The sequence below is a fragment of the Tinamus guttatus genome, unplaced genomic scaffold (assembly GCF_059628265.1).
Source record: "Tinamus guttatus ecotype Peru unplaced genomic scaffold, ASM5962826v1 Tinamus_guttatus_pri_ptg000915l, whole genome shotgun sequence".
Lineage (NCBI taxonomy): Eukaryota > Metazoa > Chordata > Aves > Tinamiformes > Tinamidae > Tinamus > Tinamus guttatus.
In genome coordinates this window covers 218,654-240,402 of record NW_028289449.1, presented here as the reverse complement: position 1 = coordinate 240,402, position 21,749 = coordinate 218,654, and the positions used below count along the sequence as shown (strand labels likewise).

The window sequence follows — 21,749 nt, the reverse complement described above, 5'->3', positions numbered from 1 at the left end:
AGCCCCCGTCCGGCGTGGCGCTCATGAACGGCAGCGGCCCCCACGAGAGCCTCAAGGGCGACAAGGACGCCCGGCAGAACGGCCACGAGGAGGCCGAGCTGGGGGAGGACAGCAACGACCAGGAGGTCATCGTCATTCAGGACACGGGATTCACCGTCAAGATCTGTGCGCCCGGCATAGAGCCCTTTTCCCTGCAGGTACCTCTGTGCCGGGGCAGGCTGGCGCGTGGGGAGCTGGGCACCGTCCTGGGCAGCGCGGCGAGCTCTGCTGCCCTCTTGCCGTCTGTGCCCTGGGCCTGTGCGCAGCGTAGCACAGGGCTGCGACACCCGTGGGTGCTGAGCCCGGCAGGTTGGAGCCAAGGCGCCGATCCCAGCGGGAGAGGTGGGAATACCTTCCCAGGAGGGACAGGAAGGGTCTTCCTGGGAGGAAGAGCTTGCGTTTGCCTTTGCAAGCTCGAAGAGTTACAAGAGGCGCTTGATTCTGCGCAGGGGGGCAAGATTTGGCAGGACTGTGCAGGAGGATATTTCATGTGTGCTCGAGGGCAGCCTTCCATGCCTGCTGCCCTCAAGCTTGGTGACATGTTGCACTTTTACTAGAAGATATTTCTAGTGCGCGTGACCCTGTGTGGGCTGGAGGAGGAGTTGGCCGAGGATAACTAGCTGGGTATTTCTTTCTTAAGGTGTCTCCTCAAGAGATGGTGCAAGAAATCCACCAAGTTTTGATGGACCGGGAGGATACCTGCCACCGAACCTGCTTCTCTCTGCAGCTGGATGGCAACGTTCTCGATAACTTTGCTGAACTGAAAACCATAGAAGGACTGCAGGAGGGTTCATTACTAAAAGTGGTGGAAGGCAAGTTCCTTGAAGCCTTGGGAGGGAATGAATGAAGCTTTTTGTAAGGACTGTACCTGGATGCCTGAAGGCTGCTCTGCTGTGTGGGACCCATGTGCCAAAGGGGTAAGCAAATGTGTAACTGCACTTTCTTTCCCCTGTTTCTGCCCGTCAGAGCCATACACGGTGCGAGAGGCCAGGATACACGTACGTCACATTCGAGACCTTCTGAAGAGCCTTGACCCGTCAGATGCTTTCAATGGTGTGGACTGTAATTCCCTGTCGTTCCTCAGTGTCTTCACTGACGGAGATCTGGGAGGTAAGGGGCCAAAAGGCTTCTCCAGCACAGTGACCGTTTTCACTAATCTTTCTTCTTTGTTTCATTAAAACACATCGTAACCTTGTGCTGTTCCACATCATTCAGGAGTGTAGAGAAACACGCAGCACTTTTGCATTCCTGCTTGAATAATTGAGGGGGGATCAAGTAGGGTTGTGTTCTTCAGCACTAATTTTCTGATGTTTTTGTTCTAGAGAGTGGAAAACGAAAGAAGAAAGGTACCGAAATGGAACAAATTGACTGCACCCCTCCTGAACATATCCTGCCAGGTAGCAAAGAGAGACCCCTGTGTGCCCTTCAGCCCCAGAACAGAGACTGGAAGGTAGAGTTCTCCTGTGTCATTAAACAGCTATCAGCACATTCCTTGCAGCAAAGCAGTGTTCAGGGACTGAAAGCTGCACTGGACTTTGGGATTTGCTCTGCTTGATGCTTAATGAGTGCTGGAATAGCACTGCTTAACCAAAAGAATAAAGGTCAAGAACTTGTGTGCCAAACACTGGACACTGAGCGTGGACACCTGCAGAGCGAGGGGTGTTGGGGGTAGTGGGGAAGGGAGAACTGTTGTTCTCTGCAGGGTTCAGGAGACGGGATCTGCAGATCACTGTAACTGCCTTGAAGTTTCCTCCCACTTCCAGCATCTTTAGAAGATGTTATTTGAAAACTTGAGCATCCAGAAACCCATGCCTTGTGCAGCACAAAGGCCTAGGGTGTCTGTTTTCATCTGTGTCTTACGGTGTGAGAAGCAGATTGAGGCAAAACACTGCACTGCAGATGGTTTGAGGAAAGCTGTGTTCTTAGGACCAGTTTTCTCGTAAGGTCTGTTCCTGAACCAAGCAAGGGCAGCAAGTAAAAGGGATTTAGGCTGCACATCGCATGGCTTTGTCACTCAAGGGAACTAATTCCTACTGACAGGAATCACTTCTGTTGCCTTCTTTCATAGCCTTTGCAGTGCCTAAAGGTATTGACGATGAGCGGCTGGAACCCTCCGCCTGGTAACCGGAAAATGCACGGAGATCTCATGTACCTGTATGTGATCACGGTGGAGGATCGGCACGTCAGCATCACTGCGTCCACCAGAGGATTTTACTTGAATCAGTGAGCAGCTAAGACTCCTCTTGTCCTGCCCTGCAGAGAGCTTCCACTAGACAACTGAAAAGGGCTTTTTTTTTTTTTTTTTCTTTTTGTGGAAAATGGCCTATTTGAATTCACTGCTCACATCATGGGTGTATAGAAGTTGTCATGCTGGACTAGGCTGTTCAGTCGTGCCTGGTACTATTCTTCTGCAGTGGATAAATGGCTGATGCTTTAGGGAAGATGCAGCCTCCCGTAGTATTGTCAGCTAATTAAAGCATTTTGAGTTGGGAGGATATTCCTTCCTGACCACGACAACTAACTTATTTTGCCCTAAAGCAAGAGCACAGACTGGCAGATCTTCCTAAACTGGGCACAGGTCTGACTTGCAATCTTGTTTTACAGCGATGTGAGAGATCCTTAAAGTGACTGTTGTACTTGAAAGCAAAAGAGGCCCAGGCTCTATCTGGCCAGTAGTTTATTAAAGAAACCTGCTGAATTGAGGGTAGATGAAGACAAGTCTAAAATAAAAACCCAGCTGTACAGTCAGCTATGAGCAACCATCAGTTCAGAAATATCTCTGGTGGTCACGATTCTGCAATACAGATCGCCTGGGCGATCGTAACTGCAGGACTGAGATGGTGTAAGGCTGCAATTCCCAGAACAGGAATAGTGCTCCCTGAGGAGGGGAAGGAGAGCTTAAAATACAGAAGAATGTAAAAATTAAGCACGTTTCTTCCATTCCATTGTGCTCTGTGATAGACTAATTTGTGGAAGAAATAATTGAGAAAGACTCTCTCTTTGTTATCTGTGGTTTCCTACCAGATCTGCAGAACTGAGTAATGATTTTACTTGAATAAGAGCAGTGATTTTAAGGATACGCATCACTGGCTGCAGGTTCCTGGAAAGCAAGCGACACAACCGGAACATGAAACAAATGGCCTTAAGGAGTTTGGCAAAACCTGGCCTGTGACTCAGGGACAGGGGACTGTTCAAATGGTCTCCCGTGAGCAGAGCTGATGTCTGAAGAGGGCACCTACTGCTTGGTATAGTTAGGTTCTCCGTTAAGCTATGGTCCTATAGGTGTGCTTGGAAAGCGCTCTCGTGAAATCAGCCCTTCCAAGCTGTGGAAATAAGAGCCTCTTTTTAACACAGCAGTGGCTGAAGAGAGTCTCAATCAGATTTGCTGTCCAGTCTGTGAGGCCCCAGGCCCAGGGCTGCTAATCCAGGCCTAGTCGGCGGGCCCGGAGGGGGCTCTCGCAGCCCGGCAGCCCAGGTGCCACTTGGCTCCGTTCTGCAGAGAGCAGCGTGTCCTGCAGCCTTTCGTGCAGTGCGTGCGTGAGGAGCGCTCACTCTTCCTACACTGTAGGAATGTGGTACGAGTCTTACACACTGTTGTCACGGGTATCTCTCTCTCTTTTTTTTTTTTTTTTTTTTTTTTCTTGCAGGTCTACTGCATACAACTTCAATCCTAAACCTGCAAATCCCAGTTTCCTAAGTCATTCCTTGGTGGAACTACTTAACCAGATCAGCCCTACCTTCAAAAAAAACTTCTCCGCTCTGCAGAAGAAACGGTAGCAGCACTTCTTCCTCTCTAGTTTTGCTTTAGGTAGCCTCAGATTGCTTGGCTAATCTGATGGTTGAGTTGCTTGGTGAGGCTCGCACATTTGGCTGTGTCTGTGGGAACTGGATGCCGCTTCCATGGGTTGAGGACTGCAGTGCCCTCTTTCTCTGAGCTCATTCAGTGGTGGGATGGTTGGTGGAACATATGAGTCTATGCAGTAAGGACCGCCAAACACTTGACTGCATCCCTTGGCAGCACCCTCATGTAACTGGCTTTCACTCATTTGAAATGTGGAGCTGTCAGAACCCAAATAACTTGTCTGTTCTTATTCAGTGGTAACAGAGAGGCACATGGATCCCCGGAGCCCTGATCCTTATCCACCTGACGGTTTCTCTTGGCCGTAACTCCTGGATGACTCCTACTTAGAACATCCAGATTTACGGATTTCAGCTCTGCCGAAAGCAAAGGATGGGGAGACAGTAGCTTTCCATCGTTGTAGCAGTACCAGATGCTGGCTTAGCTGGAGTGCTACGCTCTGCCCCTGCGCTGCTGAAAAGCTGAACATGGGAAGCTCTTTACACAGCAGGAGAAAAGGCTTTGAACTTCTCAGGCAGCAAAGAGTTAATGTGAGGCAAGGCTGTGTCCTGCAAGTGAATGGGCTGATAAGCTGATCAGGGGATACTCTTTCCCTGGATACAAAAAGATCTGAACCATAAAGTAATCAGGAGAAGTAGCACACAGGAATTTAGTATAGGCTTACAGTGGAGAGAGAATAATTATTTTAAACATGTTTGTGCATGTAGATTTTCTCTAACTTCCTGTAGCTCCTATAATAATAGTATTAACAATGGTGGTTTTATTGTGCTGTCCTTGCTGCAGGGGCCATTTATTCCACACCAGAACAGTGGGTCCTGGGCAAAGCCTGTCATTGCTTAGAGCCCACTTAACGACCTGGCCAGGCTCAGCGGGATGCGAATCGGCAGGCCCATTGTGTGGCTTTCCAGAATCCTGCCTCTGGCCTCATTAAGTAGATGAAAGTGACACTCTACGAGGGCTGCAAATTAGCAGTGGCCTCCAAGCCACTACTGTGGCTGTCTGGCCACTTAAAAAATGATCATACAGTCTTGCTTGCTGGGCCAGAAGCAAATGCAGGTGAGACTCCTGCGCCTGCTGAGAGCAGAGTGACTGCTCCGGAGGCCGTTCAGCGAAGCCTGGTGGCAGCGGCAGAAGGGAAAATTCTCTGTTAGAGTGAAAGAAATCTTTGTGTGGTGGAAAAGCCCTAATGTTTTTACTTTCATGCTAGGGTTCAGAGACACCCTTTTGAAAGGATAGCCACTCCTTTCCAAGTGTACAGCTGGACGGCTCCACAAGCAGAACACGCTATGGACTGTGTCCGGGCAGAAGATGCTTACACGTCTAGACTGGGCTATGAAGAGCACATACCTGGACAGGTATCGGTCTTGCTTTGTCTGAGAATGCTGGCGATAGCGCTGGCTATTGCACTGGGAACCACTAGCTTTTGCCAGGAAGCAGAGCTCCAGTATTTGTGGAAGGGTCTTGCTTATCAAGGGTGAGTCTGCATGAGTTCAGTGAGAATGGGTTGAGCTCGTTCTCGGACTTGTCCTTGAAGTGCAGAGAGCTGTGCTGCTCAGAGTGCAACTTTCCTGAGCACATGTAAAAGGTCTGAGGAACAGTTTCTGCACAAGTATCTACAAGTCTTGTGTCCCTACTCCAAACATCTGATTAGTGTCACTGAACTGCACAGAAAGCTCCTCTCTATCCAGGTCAGTCTGGGCACAGCTAGTTGCAATTCCAGGTGTTTCAGGTGCAGCCTCGTAGCGTGAAGCCTCCCAGGCCCTGGAGTGCTGCAGGCCTGCGGAGGCTGCGCGCGGGTCTGTGGCCTGATCACGTCAGGGCGCTGCACTGTGTTGCTCCCCAGCTGCCAGTCTAGTACTTCAGTGAAACTGCACTGTGTCATGTGGCCCAGTGTAAAATATACCCCAAATTACCACTGAATAGACACCGCTCTCTCTGACCACTCCTGCTGTTAGTTCACTTCCTCTGAATATCCTGTCAGCCTAAAATTCCCCCCACCTTTCCCTTCTCTCAAACTGCCTTGTAAACCAGAAAACACTGATTTCCCAGCCCCTGCCTACACAATGCATTGCTCCCACAAGGCTTTGACTCTTTCAGACCAGAGACTGGAATGAGGAGCTGCAGACTACACGAGAGCTACCACGCAAGAACCTGCCAGAGAGGCTGCTGAGAGAACGAGCCATTTTCAAGGTAACTTTGGGATGTGCAGGCAACTCTCAACCCCTGTTCATAGCTTAGCGGGACTCTTTGCCCGGGCCTACCCCTCAGAAACTGCAAGGAGAGGTTCTTTGAGCTAAGGGGCCTTCCGTGACAGCCTTCTGCTGTCTGCCCCTTGCAGAAGAGGGGGGCTCCTCGATCCGTATCTCCCTGCTAACCATGATGCAGGCTTCTCTTAGGCCTGTGCCGTTCTGTTTGACCCAGGCCTCCTCTGAGTGGGTGGGAGGTGTGGGAAGGATGGACATGTGTGAGCCTAAAGCCTCTTCTGTAGAGAGTTAATGAGCAGAGCTATGGTGGGCCCTCGTGTTCTGGGTCCTGCAGCAAGTGTGAGTTACTAATGAGGCTTGCAAAGTAAAAGGCAGGTGACCTGCCTGCTGGAGGCCCCTCGGCGGGTGGGCAGTGAGGGAGGTTGCAGAGAGCTTGTGAGCAGGGTGCTGGGAGCACGCGAGCCCTTCCTTACCCGGCTTTCTCTTCACCCACTGCAGGTCCACAGTGACTTCACTGCAGCAGCAACGAGAGGTGCCATGGCTGTCATTGATGGCAACGTCATGGCTATCAATCCCAGCGAGGAGACCAAGATGCAAATGTTCATCTGGAACAACATCTTTTTCAGCCTGGGCTTTGATGTCCGTGACCACTACAAGGACTTTGGAGGAGATGTTGCTGCTTATGTGGCTCCTACCAATGACCTCAATGGTGTGCGGACCTATAATGCTGTGGATGTAGAAGGGCTGTACACGCTGGGGACTGTAGTAGTGGATTACAGAGGTTACAGGGTGACAGCTCAGTCTATTATTCCTGGGATCTTGGAACGGGAGCAGGAGCAGAGCGTCATCTATGGGTCAATAGACTTTGGGAAGACAGTTGTCTCGCATCCCAAGTACTTGGAGCTGCTGGAGAAGACCAGCAGGCCACTTAAGATCCAGAAGCACAAGGTCCTGAACGACAAGAACGAGGAAGTGGAACTGTGCTCCTCGGTGGAGTGCAAAGGCATCATCGGCAACGATGGGCGTCACTACATCCTGGACCTGCTCCGCACTTTCCCTCCAGATCTGAACTTCCTGCCTGTTGAAGGGGAGGAAATGCCAGAAGAATGTAAGAAAATGGGGTTCCCCAAGCAGCACAGGCACAAGCTTTGCTGTCTGCGGCAAGAGCTTGTTGATGCCTTTGTAGAGCACAGGTGAGCCGAGCTCCCCTCTCCTCCACACGCGCGGCGCTAACGGTCCACGTCAGGACCACGCTGCCGCGCGCAGGGACGTGGCCACGGAGCTCCTAGAATAGTGTGGCTAATGCCCTTAACCCTGCAGGTGCAATTATAGCAACTTAATGACTAGTGGGGATTAAGACAGTGGGGATTCCAACGGGGTAGGGATGCCGGGCAGAGACAGCTCTGCTTTTTAGTCTCCCAAGTCTTTCAGTGTGCACATTATTTTGGGTAACTTCCTGTCTAAGATTTTAGAATTTCTTGTTTCTCTGTAGGTATCCTGTGCTCCTGATGTCTAGGGAATAGGAAGGATCTAGAGTCCTCTTCCGGGCTCTTGATGTCCTGGGTGCAGCGTTTTTGTTCGAGGTGCCCCGGCCTCTGCCCGCACCGTCCGAGGCAGCAGCGCCGCTCCGTGCCGGAGCGCTGCTCGGTGCCGGGGCTGGCGCTCCCGGGATCCCGCTCGGAGCTGCCGCGGGGCCTGCCCGTCCCCGTCCTGTCCCGGGAGCGCCCCAGCCGGCAGCCTGCGGCAGGGCTGCGTGTCCTGCCTGAGAGGGGCTCGTTCCCCAGTGTGGTGGGTTTCAAAATCAACGGGTGTGGAGTTTTGTTTTTTTTTTTTTTTAATCTTTGCTACTTTATGGACTGATGTTGGAATGTCGGGCACTGCTTTGAGGTGGCAGAGCTCCTGAATGCAGGGTTTATGTCCTGCCTTTGCCCAGGAGCCCTGGATGCTCCTGACTTTATCACTTCCTCCTCTCTAGAGAAGTGTTGCTCCTCTCGGGTCCTCCTATGGATGCTGTTTCCTTACTGAACTCCTCTTTTCCTGTAGATACCTCTTATTCATGAAGCTGGCAGCGCTGCAGCTGATGCAGCAGAAAGCCAACAAGCAGGAGAGCTCGGGTGCCTTGGAAAATGGCGCCTCTCCAGAGAACGGGACCGCAGACAGCGAGAAGTCTGAGTCGGATGATGGTAAAATAGAGGATAATGTGACTGGACTGGAGCAGGTTAAGGAGCTTGCTGAGACCATTGCATCTGATGACGGCGCAGGTACTTAATCCTCTGCGTGGGGCTCCTGCACTAGCTGGGGATCTGCCGCTCACAGGCAGCGGGCCAGACGGAGGGGTCAGACAGGACAAGCCCTGGCTTCTTCAGTTAACGCTCGTTAGCCCTTGTGAGAGCTGTTCACACGCCAAGAACCCCATCTGTCCCGCTGTCCCGGGGCAGGCTGGGTCAGCGGGCTCGGTGTCCCTGGAACCCTGCAAACCCGTTAGCGCTGACAGGAGCGGAGCGTGGCCGGCAAAGCGGCTCCGGAGCCCTCGGAGACGGCGCGCGGGCCTGGCGGGGCCTGGCGCCCCGGGGGCCGCGCGGCGCTGGGCGGCCGCGTCGGGGGAGAGGCCGCCTGGGCGTTCCACGTGGGCTGAGGGCCTTGTGCAGACTGTGCATTCTGCATCTACCTCGTTCCCAAACACCTTACTGCTGATGGTGCGCTGGGTTCCAGCAGCGTGTGCCACTATCACTACTCTAAATAACAAAACTCTTCTCTTTAATACCTCGGCTTGCCATTTTCTAAAATCCACCTTTATTCTCTTTTCCTTCCTGCTCCAGTGGATCCCAAAAGCAGAGAAGTGATTCGAAATGCTTGCAAGGCTGTAGGCTCCATCAGTGATGCATCATTTGACATTCGGTTTAACCCGGATATTTTCTCACCAGGTACGTGCACAGAGAAGTGGGTTTCGTCCTCCTTTAGAGGATTGCCAGACAAATCTGTGTTCCATAGCCAGGAATAATGCTGGCTCCTGGCTAGCTGGGCGTGCTGCAGGATTCTCCAAGGAGCACAAAAATACATAAGAGTGAAAGAAGTATAATTGATTGCAATGCTGAAAGTGCCAAGTGCAGCTGTCTCCCACCGTGACACTCGGGGGAGGTCTGCAGGGCACTGCCAAGAATCTTCCATGTCTTCTCCAGCATCCCAGCTGCTGGACCACATGAGAAGAGGGGGAGCCATTAAATTTGGTCCTAACATTTTCTGTGTAAACAACTACAATAGCTGTAGTTGGACAACCGATTTTGGATCCGCAGGACAGGGTTTGTTCTAGCAACATCAAGGAGAGTAGGTCATGGTGCCCTTTCAAATTTACACATCAGTTGCAGGCATTGTATGTAGCTTTCTGTGACCAGAATCACCATCTTGATTTGGAAATAGAATACATCTGCTCAGTGTTTGCAGGAGTTAACAAAGGCTGTATACATGCAAATTGCAGGAGAATGGTTGTGTAGTTTTAGTTAGCTGGGAATAAACATGTCAGAAAGTGCATGTGATTTGAACACCCAGTCATCCTCTAAGGTTGGTGTAAGGATTACTGCTTTGGTACTTACTATGCTACCAGAGCTTACAACTCTGTATTAATTTTGTGTGTGCCAAACCAAAAGGCTTTGAGCTTCCAGCACTTGCAGTATTTGCTGGCACATCTGCTGAAATGTGCCCATTCCTGTCTAGCCAGTTGCCTCTCTGCACTCTGAGTGGCGTACACAGTACTTGGCAATAGATAGGATGGACCAGATAAAGAAGAGCAGAACTCCTGCCTTTAAAGGTGGTGTGAAGAAAGAGTGAGCATGAAGCAGCACAGCCACTACGCAAGCAGTGCAGGAAAGGTTTGTCCCATTGAAGCGTGCTGCAGAGCAGATGGCTCTTGAAGAAGTCTCTCTAATTCCAGGGAGGTAGAATCACTTTAGCTTCTTATCTTGACTTGGTGTTTGACTTCTGTACGTGAGGACTTTTTTTCCCCAAGTTACATGTTTTATATTTTCCAATTTCTTGATCTTAGGTGTTCGCTTTCCTGAGTCTAGCAAAGAAGAAGTGCAGGATCAGAAGCAGTTACTGAAGGATGCTGCTGCGTTCCTACTCTCATGCCAGATTCCAGGTTTGGTAAGGAACTGCCAACCAGCACTCCTGTCCTCTCTGAAGGCTTCCCTCCAGTCTGGCCACGCGAAGGGCAAGCGTTGATGAGGTCTTACAGTGCTTCCTCCTCCCGAGCAGAGGCTGTGCCCTCCCGCTGGCACAGGTGGTGAAGTACACGGAGTGGTGTCAGCATCTCTGATTCGGGCAGAGAGGTTTTCTGTTTTACATCATGGAGTGAGGTGGAAAAATAATGCCAACCAACAATATCTATCGTTATAGTTTTTATACATGTATGTGTATCCCTAGTAATTAACAGATTTCTCAAGAGTTGAGATCAGTAAAGAATGTGCAAGTCACCCTCCTTTGCCCCGGGCATCCTGCACAGCTCATTGTATTATCTGGTCCTGGCTGAATCAATTATGATTAATAATTCTGGAGTAAAATGGTAAATTGCTCTTGCTAATATCCTGTTCAAACATTCCCTCTGCGAGTCTTTAGCATTTGAGATGCATATCCATTCCCCTGCTAGATAAGAAACATCAGCTGCCCCCTTCTAAGCTGTCTCTAAAGTGACTGCTAACGTGCACATTACAGCAAGGAGGGTGGAGCTGGTGCTCTTTACTCCAAGAAGTCTGGCAATTCTTAGTCTTAACTAGAGAGAAGCAAAACCCTCCTTGCCAGATAGGTTTTTTCTAAACTCTACCTCTCTGTGAATCCACCAGTGAGTCCACTGTTTCTGTACAATAGTTTTTAAAATTGACTGTTCAGTCTTAATTGTTATAGGGAATGAATCAGAAAAGGGCTGGACTTATTTTGCAAGTTATTGCATACATGAGTCTCTAAATGCAAAGTGCTGTGCAAGCGTGTGCTTGAGGGCAAGCTGCAGACTAGCACGGGGCTGCTGTAAGCAGGCAGCTCTCCCTGCTCTCTATCGGGAAGTAACCGCTGTTAGTGACTCTATCAGGGTTGCAACACAACTTAAACGCAGTGGCGTTTCCCCTTATCAGCACAGTGTGTACAGCTCCGTAGGCTGCTAGTTGGGAGTGTGTTTTTAGTTAGAGACTGTAAGGTCCTTAAGAAGACAGAGGCTGCCAGTTCCCTGCAAGCGTTCCGTCCTTCGAGCCTGCTCTCTGTTAGCCCAAGTTTGCATCTCCTCTGCAGGTCAAGGACTGCCTGGATCACACTGTGCTCCCGATGGATGGGGCTACCTTGGCAGAGGCCATGCACCAGCGGGGCATCAACATGCGCTACCTGGGCAAAGTGATCAGCTTCATCGCCAAGACTCCTGGCCATGCTCAGCTGGATCACATTTATGTAAGCATCACCTTTAGCTTCAGACTGTCACTCAGAATTGTCTCTGAATCATTGTTCTGCATAGATCCCAGCTTAGCTAATTGTTTCCTCTACGTAAAAATAAGCAGCTTCAAGAAGGAGGAGGAGGAGAAGGAACTCTAAGTAGCAAATACAAAATTTCACTCTCAGTCCTTAGTGTTTTTCATTATATTAGGGAGTCCAAGTGTCCTTTGGGATATCAAAGTGTTTTAGGGGTTCCCAAGCTCTTCTGACATGAAGAGCACTGTCAAATAAAGTACGACGCTGGTGATGGGCAGGATCCTCTGCAAATGTTGCTCAAAGTCCATTTCAAAAGCAAAGTGTATCTGTCACTGATGTTATTGACTTACTCTTGGCTTCTTTCTCCCTTGCATAGAAAATAGGAATCAGTGAATTGATCACTCGATCAGCGAAGCACATCTTCAAGACATACCTGCAGGTAGGAGCTGCGGTCTGGCCGCTGGCCCGGTGCCTGCTCTTGCGCCCCAGTGGCTGTTGAGTCCGTCCTCTTGTTAAGACAGCTCGTGGGCACTGCCTAGGAACCCAACTGCAGTCCCAGTGCAACTACAGCAGTGCAGACCTAGGTGTGAGGGAAAACGGGTTCCCACTTGAAGATCACTTTCCCAGAGAATACGCCTTCATACTTTGCTTCCCCGGATTCTCAATCATTGTGTTTAAATCTTCTAGAAATGAAATCACAGCTTGCTTTCCTTGTAATACTTTTTCCTCTTAACGAGGAAGCTTCCTAAGAAGCTCTTTTATAGCGTGACCATCCGGGCATCTGTATACTTGCATGCATGCAGCACAGTAAATGCCCAGTGTGGTGCCTGTGCATCTTGCCCAGCGCAGCACACCCTGCCTCGCTTGCTGTGTCTCCCTCCTGGTGATTCCCGGTTCCTGGGGGCACGGGGGTTGTGTGAGGCTCAGTCAGAGCAGCGCCTGTTCGATGGAGGGTGTCATCCTTGACGGATTTCTGTGTCTTGCTGCAGGGTGTGGAGCTGTCGGGTTTATCAGCAGCCATCAGCCACTTCCTCAATTGCTTTCTAAGCTCCTTTCCAAACCCCATTGCCCATCTTCCAGCTGATGAGCTGGTCTCCAAGAAGAAGAATAAGAAAAGGAAAAACAGGAACCTTGGAAATGCTGATAACACTGCGTGGGCCAGCATGACCCCTCAGGAGCTTTGGAAGAATATTTGTTCGGAAGCAAAGAACTACTTTGATTTTGATCTTGAATGGTAAGGAGAACAAATGACTCTTGTGCATGAACTCGCACCAAACTTCTGTAGCTTTTATTGTTCTGAGGCAGGATGTGCCCTTTAGGTTTGTTTTCTGTTTAAAAGAATTTTTTTTACTCTTCAGGGAATGTTACACATTTAAAATGGAAAGAAATCAGGCAAGGAGCAGAAGGGGGATGTGTAGGGAAATCTGAATGAGGATGAAACTCGGGAGGCAAAGCAGCTAGGAAAGCTGAACAAGGAGGCTGTATGGATGTGCAGTTCTGTAAACTGTAACAGACCATTAGCATGGGATACTGCTTTCTAGCACATGGCTATAGCTTGCTAGCTATAGCTAGTGCATAGTTGCAGAGAGACCTGTGCTTCAAACAGGCCGTGGAGAAGGGATGTGGTTGTGAGCTCACCGTGTGCTTTTGCAGTGAGAATGCTGACCAAGCAGCTGAAGTATATAATCTACAGAAAATCACCCTCCTTCGTGAAATCTCCCTCAAAACTGGAGTCCAAGTAAGATCTGCATCTCTTCTCCCTCTGCATCATGGGTCTGTATTGAGGAACTTGAAGATGAAGTGCTGTTTGTTCAAAGCTTTGCAGGGCACAGCCTTTCAGAAGGGCAGTGCCTGCACCAAGGTCTTCCTGGGGCATTAATGCTGGGATACAGGTGTCTCCTGCCAGGGTTTCTAGTGAAGTGCCCATAGAGGGTGGCTTATGGTGCATGTCTCTGGGAAGATTTGTGTGCCCCGGTACAGCTCCTGTGTCTGTTCTGTCGGACAAACCAGCCTGCTGTGTCTAGTGCTCGTGCACAGGCACCCACAGCCCCGTCCACGCAAACACGAGCGGCTGGTTGGTGAATTCAGCAGGACCTGCTTGTCTTCATTAGGAAAGCGGCTGGTTTCCTCCCCTCCCCGCCGCCTCCTCGCTCCTCCGGAGCGCGCGGGATCTCGGCGCGACGCGCTCTCCCTGTCGTGGGTGCTGCCGTGGCTCTGTGGTGCTCTTCCCTCTGCAGCACGGGGTGCACGTGGGCTCCTGACCTTCCTCTGCGCTGTCCCCAGTAGTGACACAGGAAGGTGCGGGCTGTGAAGCCAGGAGCAGAATTAAAGGCTCCTTTTCCCCTCTGTTCTTGATAAGACCTATGGAGGTCGTCACTGTGACTGCTCTTTTTGGTTCCTGCAGATACTGCTGAAAGAGTACAACTTCGACAACCGGCACAAACCCACCTTCACAGAAGAGGATATTCTCAACATCTTCCCTGTAGTGAAGCACGTAAACCCCAAAGCCTCAGATGCTTTCCACTTCTTCCAGAGCGGGCAAGCAAAAGTTCAGCAAGGTACAGACCCGAAATGCTCTTGGCTCTTGAGGTCAAGGGGCTGCTTCGAGCAGGGGGTATGTGGCCTCCTGCCCGTCCAGTGTAGTCCTGCCCAGCTAGTGGAGAGAAGTGGCATCTCCAAGACAGGTTTGCTGTAAAGTCATCAGCTATGAACAAGGATGGATATAGGAGAGTTGTTTTTTTTTTTTTTTTTTTTCTTTTTTTTTCTTCCCAAGTTTTAGTCCTTATACAAGGCAGTGACCTGAAGCTACTTATCCCACTGCTGTTTTTTTGAGCCATATAGATTTCACTGCATGCATAACACATTACCCTGTAGCATTAGGGGTAATTATTCTTGTGGCTGAAGACTTCGGTGAAGCAAATCTGCTGATTTTTTTGATGGTAATTTCCTTCTCAGGAGGTCGCAAGTGAATGCTTAACAAAGTCTAATTTTCTTGGTGTGGGTTTTCTTTTTTTTTTTCCCCCTCAGGTTTCTTGAAGGAGGGCTGTGAGCTCATCAATGAAGCCTTAAACTTGTTTAATAATGTGTATGGTGCTATGCATGTAGAAATCTGTGCCTGCCTGAGGCTGCTAGCTCGTCTCAACTATATCATGGGAGACTATTCAGAGGTAGGCAAGCACACACAAGGGCTCCGTTTGGTCCTTCAGTCCTTTCCCCTGTGCTCCCTTGTTCATGTGCATGGCTTCTGCATGACTTGCCCCTTGGGTCTTCTGTTCTGTTTAGGCCTTAAGTAATCAGCAGAAAGCGGTGCTAATGAGTGAGAGGGTCCTGGGTATTGAACATCCCAACACGATTCAAGAATATGTAAGTACACGGTGCTGGGGGAGCAGCAGCATCTCATGGATGCACCTGGCATCTGCAAGCCTGAATTGATGTCTGAACCTAGCAAATACCTGCAGTTCTCCTTCCTTTTTAGCATTCTTCCCAGAAGCCTCTGTTTTTATCATAAGCTCACAATTTTTCTCTGAATGCCCATGGTATCCAGGTGACTGCTTTATTAGGAATATGTGAAGCCACCAGAGTATGTGGTCAAAAGAGCTTCTGCAAGCCTGAGACTTTGTGGGTTCTTAGGAGTTAAGGAAATGGTTTCAAGTATGGGTTTTAATAGTGTATTTGAAAGAAGAGCCCAGATAGACAATCAGATATGTACAGAACAACTTTGAAATATTCCTGGAGGTGTCTAAGAAACACTGAAATGAAATATTTCAACAGTTTCTCAATACTCTATCTTGTGTAGATACCTCAGTAGAGCTGTAAAATAATTAACGGGTTAGTATAGTTTCTGAGCAGTTGAAATCCTTTATCACATTAAAGAAAGTTGTAGGTGGTGTGGGTTTTTTTTTTTTTTTTGGTGAGACTGTGGGAGTGAAATGGAGAGATCACTTGGCTCTAGAAAAGTGGTGAACAGCATTAATGCTTGGTTATTTCTTATGTTATAGATGCACCTTGCTCTGTACTGCTTTGCAAACAGCCAGCTCTCTACAGCATTAAACTTACTGTACCGTGCACGCTACCTCATGCTGTTGGTGTTCGGGGAAGATCACCCAGAAATGGCGCTCTTAGATGTAAGTAATCACTTGAAGTCCTCAGGAAGCCTCTTGGCCTTATCAGAGAGCTGTTTAAAACATCCTCATAGGCATTGCTCTCTTCCTTGTGTTTGTTACCACTTAGTACCATCATAAGAATGGAAAAATGGAGTTTATAACTATTCAGCTAGGAAGGCCAGCAGCCTTCTGTGGCCAGACTTGTGCACTGGGACATGAGTCCTGTAATCCTCAAGGGGAGTCCTGCATTCAGCCAGGTCTTGGTTCCCTGCTGTTCCTTACCTGTGTCCTGCCTGTTTCGTGTGCTCTGAACTGCAAAGGGGGAGCCTCATCTCCTGCCGTGTGCCAGGCTGTGGAGACGCCTTTCTGCAGGCACCTCCAGGCCTCACCTGAAGCTCTAGGCAGCCTTTCCCTGCAGTGAAATACCTGCCAGTGGTCTTGTTTACAAAGCCACAGATGCTGGATTGCTAGTTGGATTTTGCCTTTCTGAATGTCTGTTTGCCTTTTCTTGTGGGGTGGCTCCCTGCAGAACAACATCGGCTTGGTGCTCCATGGAGTTATGGAGTACGACCTGTCTCTCCGGTTCCTGGAGAATGCCCTGGCCATCAGCTCCAAGTATCACGGCTCCAAGTCCTTGAAAGTTGCACTAAGGTGAGGCAGGGCAGAGCGCTGGGTTGGGGCACGGGGCCGCTGGAGAGTGACTTCATTCAGCCTTTGCTCACGTGGGAGGGCTCCGCTCTGGCCGTGTCCGGCCGTATCCTCGGGACTTAGGGACTGTGCCTGGTCCCAGCCGCAGTGCCGGGCTCCTTGGCTGCATGTGTTCAAGGGGCCCTAGAAAGGTCTGGTGCCAGTCGGGCCTGAGCATCCAGCTTGCTGGGAAGGATGGAGATCCCTTGCTTCCTTGTAACACTGTTTGCCCCAAAACATGACAAAATGACCCTGGTCCTTGTGGACCACTGGTAGAAAAATGCACATAATCAATCTAGGAGCCTGGGGAGATAGATAGGGAACGTCTGTATTGGTTTTGGCCCTCAGGGATGTGTCTTTGAGGTGCATATCATTTGTGCTTTATTATTACGGGCCTATGTTCGAGTTAAGATACTGAGCAGCTCCGTGGTGTTTCCAAGGGAGCGGTGAGTGGTCGGCACCTTTAGCATCAGCTCCAAGTACCCAGCGCTCGTCAGGGCTGTACGGCCTGTCCTTGAATGCAAAACTGGCTCACAAACAACCATAGCAGCCCCCTCCTAATTACTACTGCCACGTTGTCACCCATCTGTTCTTTGTCAGAGTGAAAATAAGTCTTACTAGGCACACCTGAGAGTCCCATTTGTTTCCAAGGAGCTGATTGATTTGCCTTCTGCAAAAAGCATCTCCTTCCCTCTGTAGCATTAGGAGACTTGATGAGATCCAGCACCTTCCATGGAGTAATGTTGCCAAAAATAGAAATCTTTGTTCATTCCAAAACCATTAAAGATGCAAAATCTAAGTCAAATCAATGCTCCTGCCTGGAGAAACACCAGGTGACTTGGATCCCGGCTTTGTCACTCTTGCTAGTTGTTCCGGTAGCAAAAGGTTTATGACTTTTGGCTGAACTAATCAAGTTATTCAGGCGTTTGCTTTCCAAGAAACTAAAAACCCTTTTCCTCTGGGAATGGCTCGTGGCTGCCTGCTTCTCTCCCACTTAACAAGCGGAGGCTGCGGGGATGTTCCTGTGGACGGGCTGCAGCCGCTCAGTGTTGCACTGGTGCCTTCATTCCTGCAGCACCCAGAAAATGTGGTTGGCTGTCGAAACCCCCAGTTTATCTCTTCCATAGATCATTTATCGCTATTTCATAAAAGCCAAGTCCAAATCATTGTAGTATATTAATCGCAAAATGGGAAGTGGAAGGAACTGCCAATATACTGCATTCAGAGTCCAGTATTGGTGCGAGTAGTGGGATTTCCAGACTCCGTTCTGCTAAAACTGTGTTCTGTGTAATGGAGAAATGTGTCTGCTCTCATCATGGTCCCTCTCCTCGCCCTTGCAGTCATCACTTGGTCGCCCGAGTGTACGAGAGCAAAGCAGAATTCCGCTCGGCTCTGCAGCACGAGAAGGAAGGCTACACGATCTACAAAAACCAGGTGACGCGCGGGCTGCTCGCGTTTGTCTTGGCGCTTTCTGGTGAGAAGTGAACGCTGGCATCGCAAAATAAGCACACAGCTTACAGCTCAAGGAGGCAGAATTGCTGCCCTGTGGCATAAGTGACAGGTTTTTTTACACCAAAGCAGTTTTTGAATGGAGTTTGTCTGCTCTTGCTGTGCCCTTGTCATGGGACAGAAGCTTCTGCTGGGGGCTCAGCCCTGGGGGGAGCACGAGACACTTCTGCCCTGAAAGGCAGCACGTTCTGGCAGGGCACTAAAGAGCTGGGGTTTCCTTTCCTGTTTTTCGCCACCTGCCTCAAACGCAGAGCGAAGCCAGGGCAGAGGCTGGGCTGCTCCGAGAAGCAGCGCCCGCCGCGCGCAGCCCTCGCGCTGCCCGGACTTGCCCGCGACGGCCCGGCCGTGGCCGCGGCGTGCGGAGGGAGCGCAGCGGCCCCGCGACGTGCTCCTGCCTGACGGAAACGTGTGACTGGCAGCGAGGCTCCCGCAGCAGCAGGGGTGGGGTTGGTGGTTGCTTCTGTTTGTTTGTTTTATTAATGTCAAGGCAGGTAAAATCCAGTTCCAATAGGTTTCTCTGAGGATGTTAAAGCAGCAGCAACTAGGAGCGCACACGGGTTTGGGTCCTCTCCTGACCTGTAAAGTGACTTCTGCTCTTTTCTGATTAGCTTGGAGAACACCATGAAAAGACCAAAGAGAGCTCCGAGTACTTGAAATACCTGACTCAGCAAGCAGTCGCTCTGCAACGCACAATGAACGAGATCTACAAGAATGGATCCAACGCGAACATTATGCCACTGAAGGTAACCTCGTGCTTTGAGAGCCATTGAGAGCACTTGTTGCGGTGGCAGAGGTTGTGGAGAGCACACACGTGTCAGTGTGCAGACTTGGGCCGGTGCAGGAAACGGGGACAGCCACAACAGCAGCTGCAGCCACCTCGCAGGCAGGAGGTTCCTGCAAGGACAGGGGCTCAGACACACACAGGGAGCCTTTGCTCTCTGGGCCTTTGAATGTCCCGGGCTCCAGCTCTTTCTCCTGAGCTCAAGCAGCCGATGGTGCTGCAGGACAGCTAGAGAAAGGGGGCGACTGAGCGGGCAGCCGCTCTGCAGGCCCTGCAGCACCCGCTGCTCAACCTGCCCCTGCTGCTGACTCACCAGCTGCAGGCAGGTTGCTCAACCCAAAAGTGCCGGGGTTTCCTCATCTTAGAAAGTGTTTGTTCTCCTTCCAAGAGCGGTGCGGGGCCGGCCCCGTGCTGCCCGCCCGGCTGCGCCGGGACTCGCCGGCCGAGCGCCGCGCTCTGACCTGCGCGCGCAGCTGCTGCCCTGCCAGGCTGCCCGCAGCGCTCCCACCGTCCCCGGCAGCGCGGGGAGCAGGGCCGCTCGCGTGGGGCGAGCTCGGGCTCTCCTCTCGCTGCCGAGTAACGTCAGCGCGAGGACTTCAGACGAACATCAAGATCAGCAGAGGGACTCAAACCCTCACAATAGCACTGAAGCATCTGACCTCGGCTTTACAATGCTCAGTGGAATAGTGGCTAGATTTGGGCCAATGTCACACTTCATACTGTTACTCCTGGCACTGTCATGCTCTGGCCCTAGGAGCCCATCTGTCTTTGGAACCCCTTTTGCACTGTGATCAGAGCACAGTTAGCACCATGCCCCGTGCACATGGGGATAGGGGTGCTTGTAACCATGTATGTGAACACCCAAAACCAAGACAAGGGGAGTCTTCCTCATCTCTGCACATGGGATAATGCATGTGCAGAAATATGTTAGTGTGTAGTGTTTGAAATCAGTGTGTTTGAGGTCTGGTTCTTCTCATGCATACGTGGAATTCAACTCAAGTGCTATGGAGTGCAGGGGAGAGGTTGCCCAAGGGGACTGGGGCCATTCAGATTTATTTCTTTTTTATCTTAGAGTAAGGAGGTGGAAAATGAGTGATGCTGTCTTGCAACTAATAAAATTAGTGACTAATGTGAGTTGTAACTGTTAGTAACAGCTATGCCTTTCAGCATAGGAGGCACAGGTGCAGGGGAACAGCCGTTGCTTGGTCTAGATTTGCTTACGAGCTCTTACTTTTCTGTGGGTTTTTTGTTTTGCCTTGTAGTTCACAGCTCCCAGTATGGCCAGCGTCCTGGAGCAGCTCAACATCATCAATGGGATTCTCTTCATTCCACTAAGGTAGCGTGATGCTGTGGCCTAACGCCCGGTTTGCTCAGCTCCGGTCCCGAGAACGGTAACGCCCGGAGCTGGAGCAGCCCTGCAGGCAGGCAGGGAGCAGAGGGCCCTGCCCGGCCGCGGCGGCCAACGCGGGGCTGCAGCTCGGGCTGCTGGGCTCCGGGCGGGAGAAACGGAGTTAGGAGCCCCGTGCTAGCCCTTGAAGAAGGGCGCTCGCTCTGACCCGCGTGTTGAGGAGCGTCCTTCCCCGCAGCCCAGGCCTTGGCTACAGAGAGCACGGGGTGAGACCAGAGTAATGACCTTGATCATTACTGGCTTTTAATGACCGCTGCGTAACTGCAATGGTCTCTTCTAAATTTATATTTCACTTGAGAATCTTCCTCTCTCACACGGTAGCGGGGGCACTGAGAAGAGGGCTGAGCTGGGACCCCGCTCTTCAGACCTAGAAGCAATGGACGAAAGTCCAGCTGGGGGCTGGTGCTACAGGCAGGATTAGCGCCCGTCTTGGCGGCCCACGGGGCAAGGGCTGCTCTGTCCCCGTCACTGCAGGCTGGTGCTGAGCAGCCAAGGGCCAGAAACGCGTCCTCATGCTCCAGACGCTGCCTCGTCCTTGGGCTCTGCTCCATTCCTCACGCCCGTCTAACACCTGCTCCCCTTCCTGGTTTCCCCTTCAGCCAAAAAGACTTGGAGAACCTTAAAGCAGAGGTGCAGCGGCGCCAGCAGCTCCAAGAAAGCATAAAGAGCGGTGAACAGCTGGAGCCTGAGGACAAAGCCCTGGAGGAGAAAGAGGCTGCGCCCAGCATGCCTTCTGCTGCCATCCCCCTAACACAGAGCTCTGCTTAATGTACCTCGCTTAAACAAAAAAAAACAAAAAAACAAAAAAAAGTTTAAACCACCCTTTTCTGAACCTGAACTAGGGTCTTGGACTCCCCTGGAGCAGCTCCTCCTTTTTTTGACAATGTTATTGCACTGGTACAATTAATACACAATGCAAAGAACTAATCTGAGAAATGTAATGTGTCTGAGTGAGCGTGTGTCTGCCCCGCGCCGGGGGCGGCCCCGCGGGGTGCGCGTAGCATCACGGCCCTCCTTTGTACATACCAATTCCAAGCAACCTGGCTGGAGGTAGAACATTTCTCAGGTCATTTTATGTTGACTAAGGACACTGCTTTGCTAAAACCAGTACACCCTCCCTGCCCCTCCGCTGCTCGGTCACCTTGTGAGACATGGATTTGAAGCCAAAAGATTTTTTTTTTCCCCCCTATCCCTCTTCTAATTTGTGCTAAGAAAAACTAAGCAGCCATATTTGTAGTGCTCAGATGATTTAAGCCTGTAATGTGTGTGTGTATGTGTATGTAAGTGGGGGAATGTACAGCATTTTCTACATCAGGATATAGCCATTGGATTCCTTTAACCATTTTTTTTCTACTTTTGGTTGGCAGGTTGGCTATTTAGTAGGGTTTTTGTAACATTCACATTCTAATTTTCAAGAGATATATATATATAGATATATATATATACTTATTATATAACTTGCAGTTCCACCTCTCTGCTCTGCTTGCAGCTGAGTAACTTCGGATACTGTATCCAAAGAGTGAGGGCTTGATGTCAGAAAATAAAATAAAATAAAGCGCACAAACTTGCATTGCAAGGGAAACCCCAGTGCCTGGGAGAGGGTGACCATAAGGGACTGACCCTGAGTCAGAAGGGAGAGCGGCCCTATGGAAGCAGGGGAAGGAGATCAGAAGTAGGGATGTGAGCGGATGGGAAAAAGCACCTGTACTACCCA

At 50.5% G+C, this 21,749-nt stretch overlaps 1 protein-coding gene across 1 annotated transcript; it reads left to right on the top strand.

The window, feature by feature from the left end:
• On the top strand, positions 1–20,962 carry CLUH (CLUH binding protein of NUMT mRNA). The gene is made up of 25 exons (XM_088537992.1): positions 1–197; positions 680–859; positions 1,014–1,149; positions 1,362–1,489; positions 2,108–2,262; positions 3,687–3,812; positions 5,106–5,253; positions 5,996–6,088; positions 6,601–7,295; positions 8,146–8,363; positions 8,922–9,026; positions 10,142–10,242; positions 11,377–11,529; positions 11,924–11,986; positions 12,537–12,781; positions 13,201–13,285; positions 13,952–14,105; positions 14,575–14,714; positions 14,830–14,910; positions 15,546–15,671; positions 16,180–16,301; positions 17,678–17,771; positions 18,455–18,589; positions 19,890–19,963; positions 20,635–20,962. Exons 1-25 carry the CDS (start codon positions 24–26, stop codon positions 20,801–20,803), a joined length of 3,900 nt encoding a protein of 1,299 aa, XP_088394118.1. The 5' UTR covers positions 1–23; the 3' UTR covers positions 20,804–20,962.
• The last annotated feature ends 787 nt before the right edge of the window (positions 20,963–21,749 follow it).

What these genes read in the sequence shown, in the direction of transcription:
- CLUH (XM_088537992.1), top strand. Translation starts at nt 24, where the DNA reads ATGAACGGCAGCGGCCCCCACGAGAGCCTCAAGGGCGACAAGGACGCC. An exon ending in TTTGATTTTGATCTTGAATG is followed by an intron (nt 12,782 to 13,200) that starts GTAAGGAGAACA and finishes GTGCTTTTGCAG; the next exon opens with TGAGAATGCTGACCAAGCAG. An exon ending in CGAACATTATGCCACTGAAG is followed by an intron (nt 18,590 to 19,889) that starts GTAACCTCGTGC and finishes TTTGCCTTGTAG; the next exon opens with TTCACAGCTCCCAGTATGGC.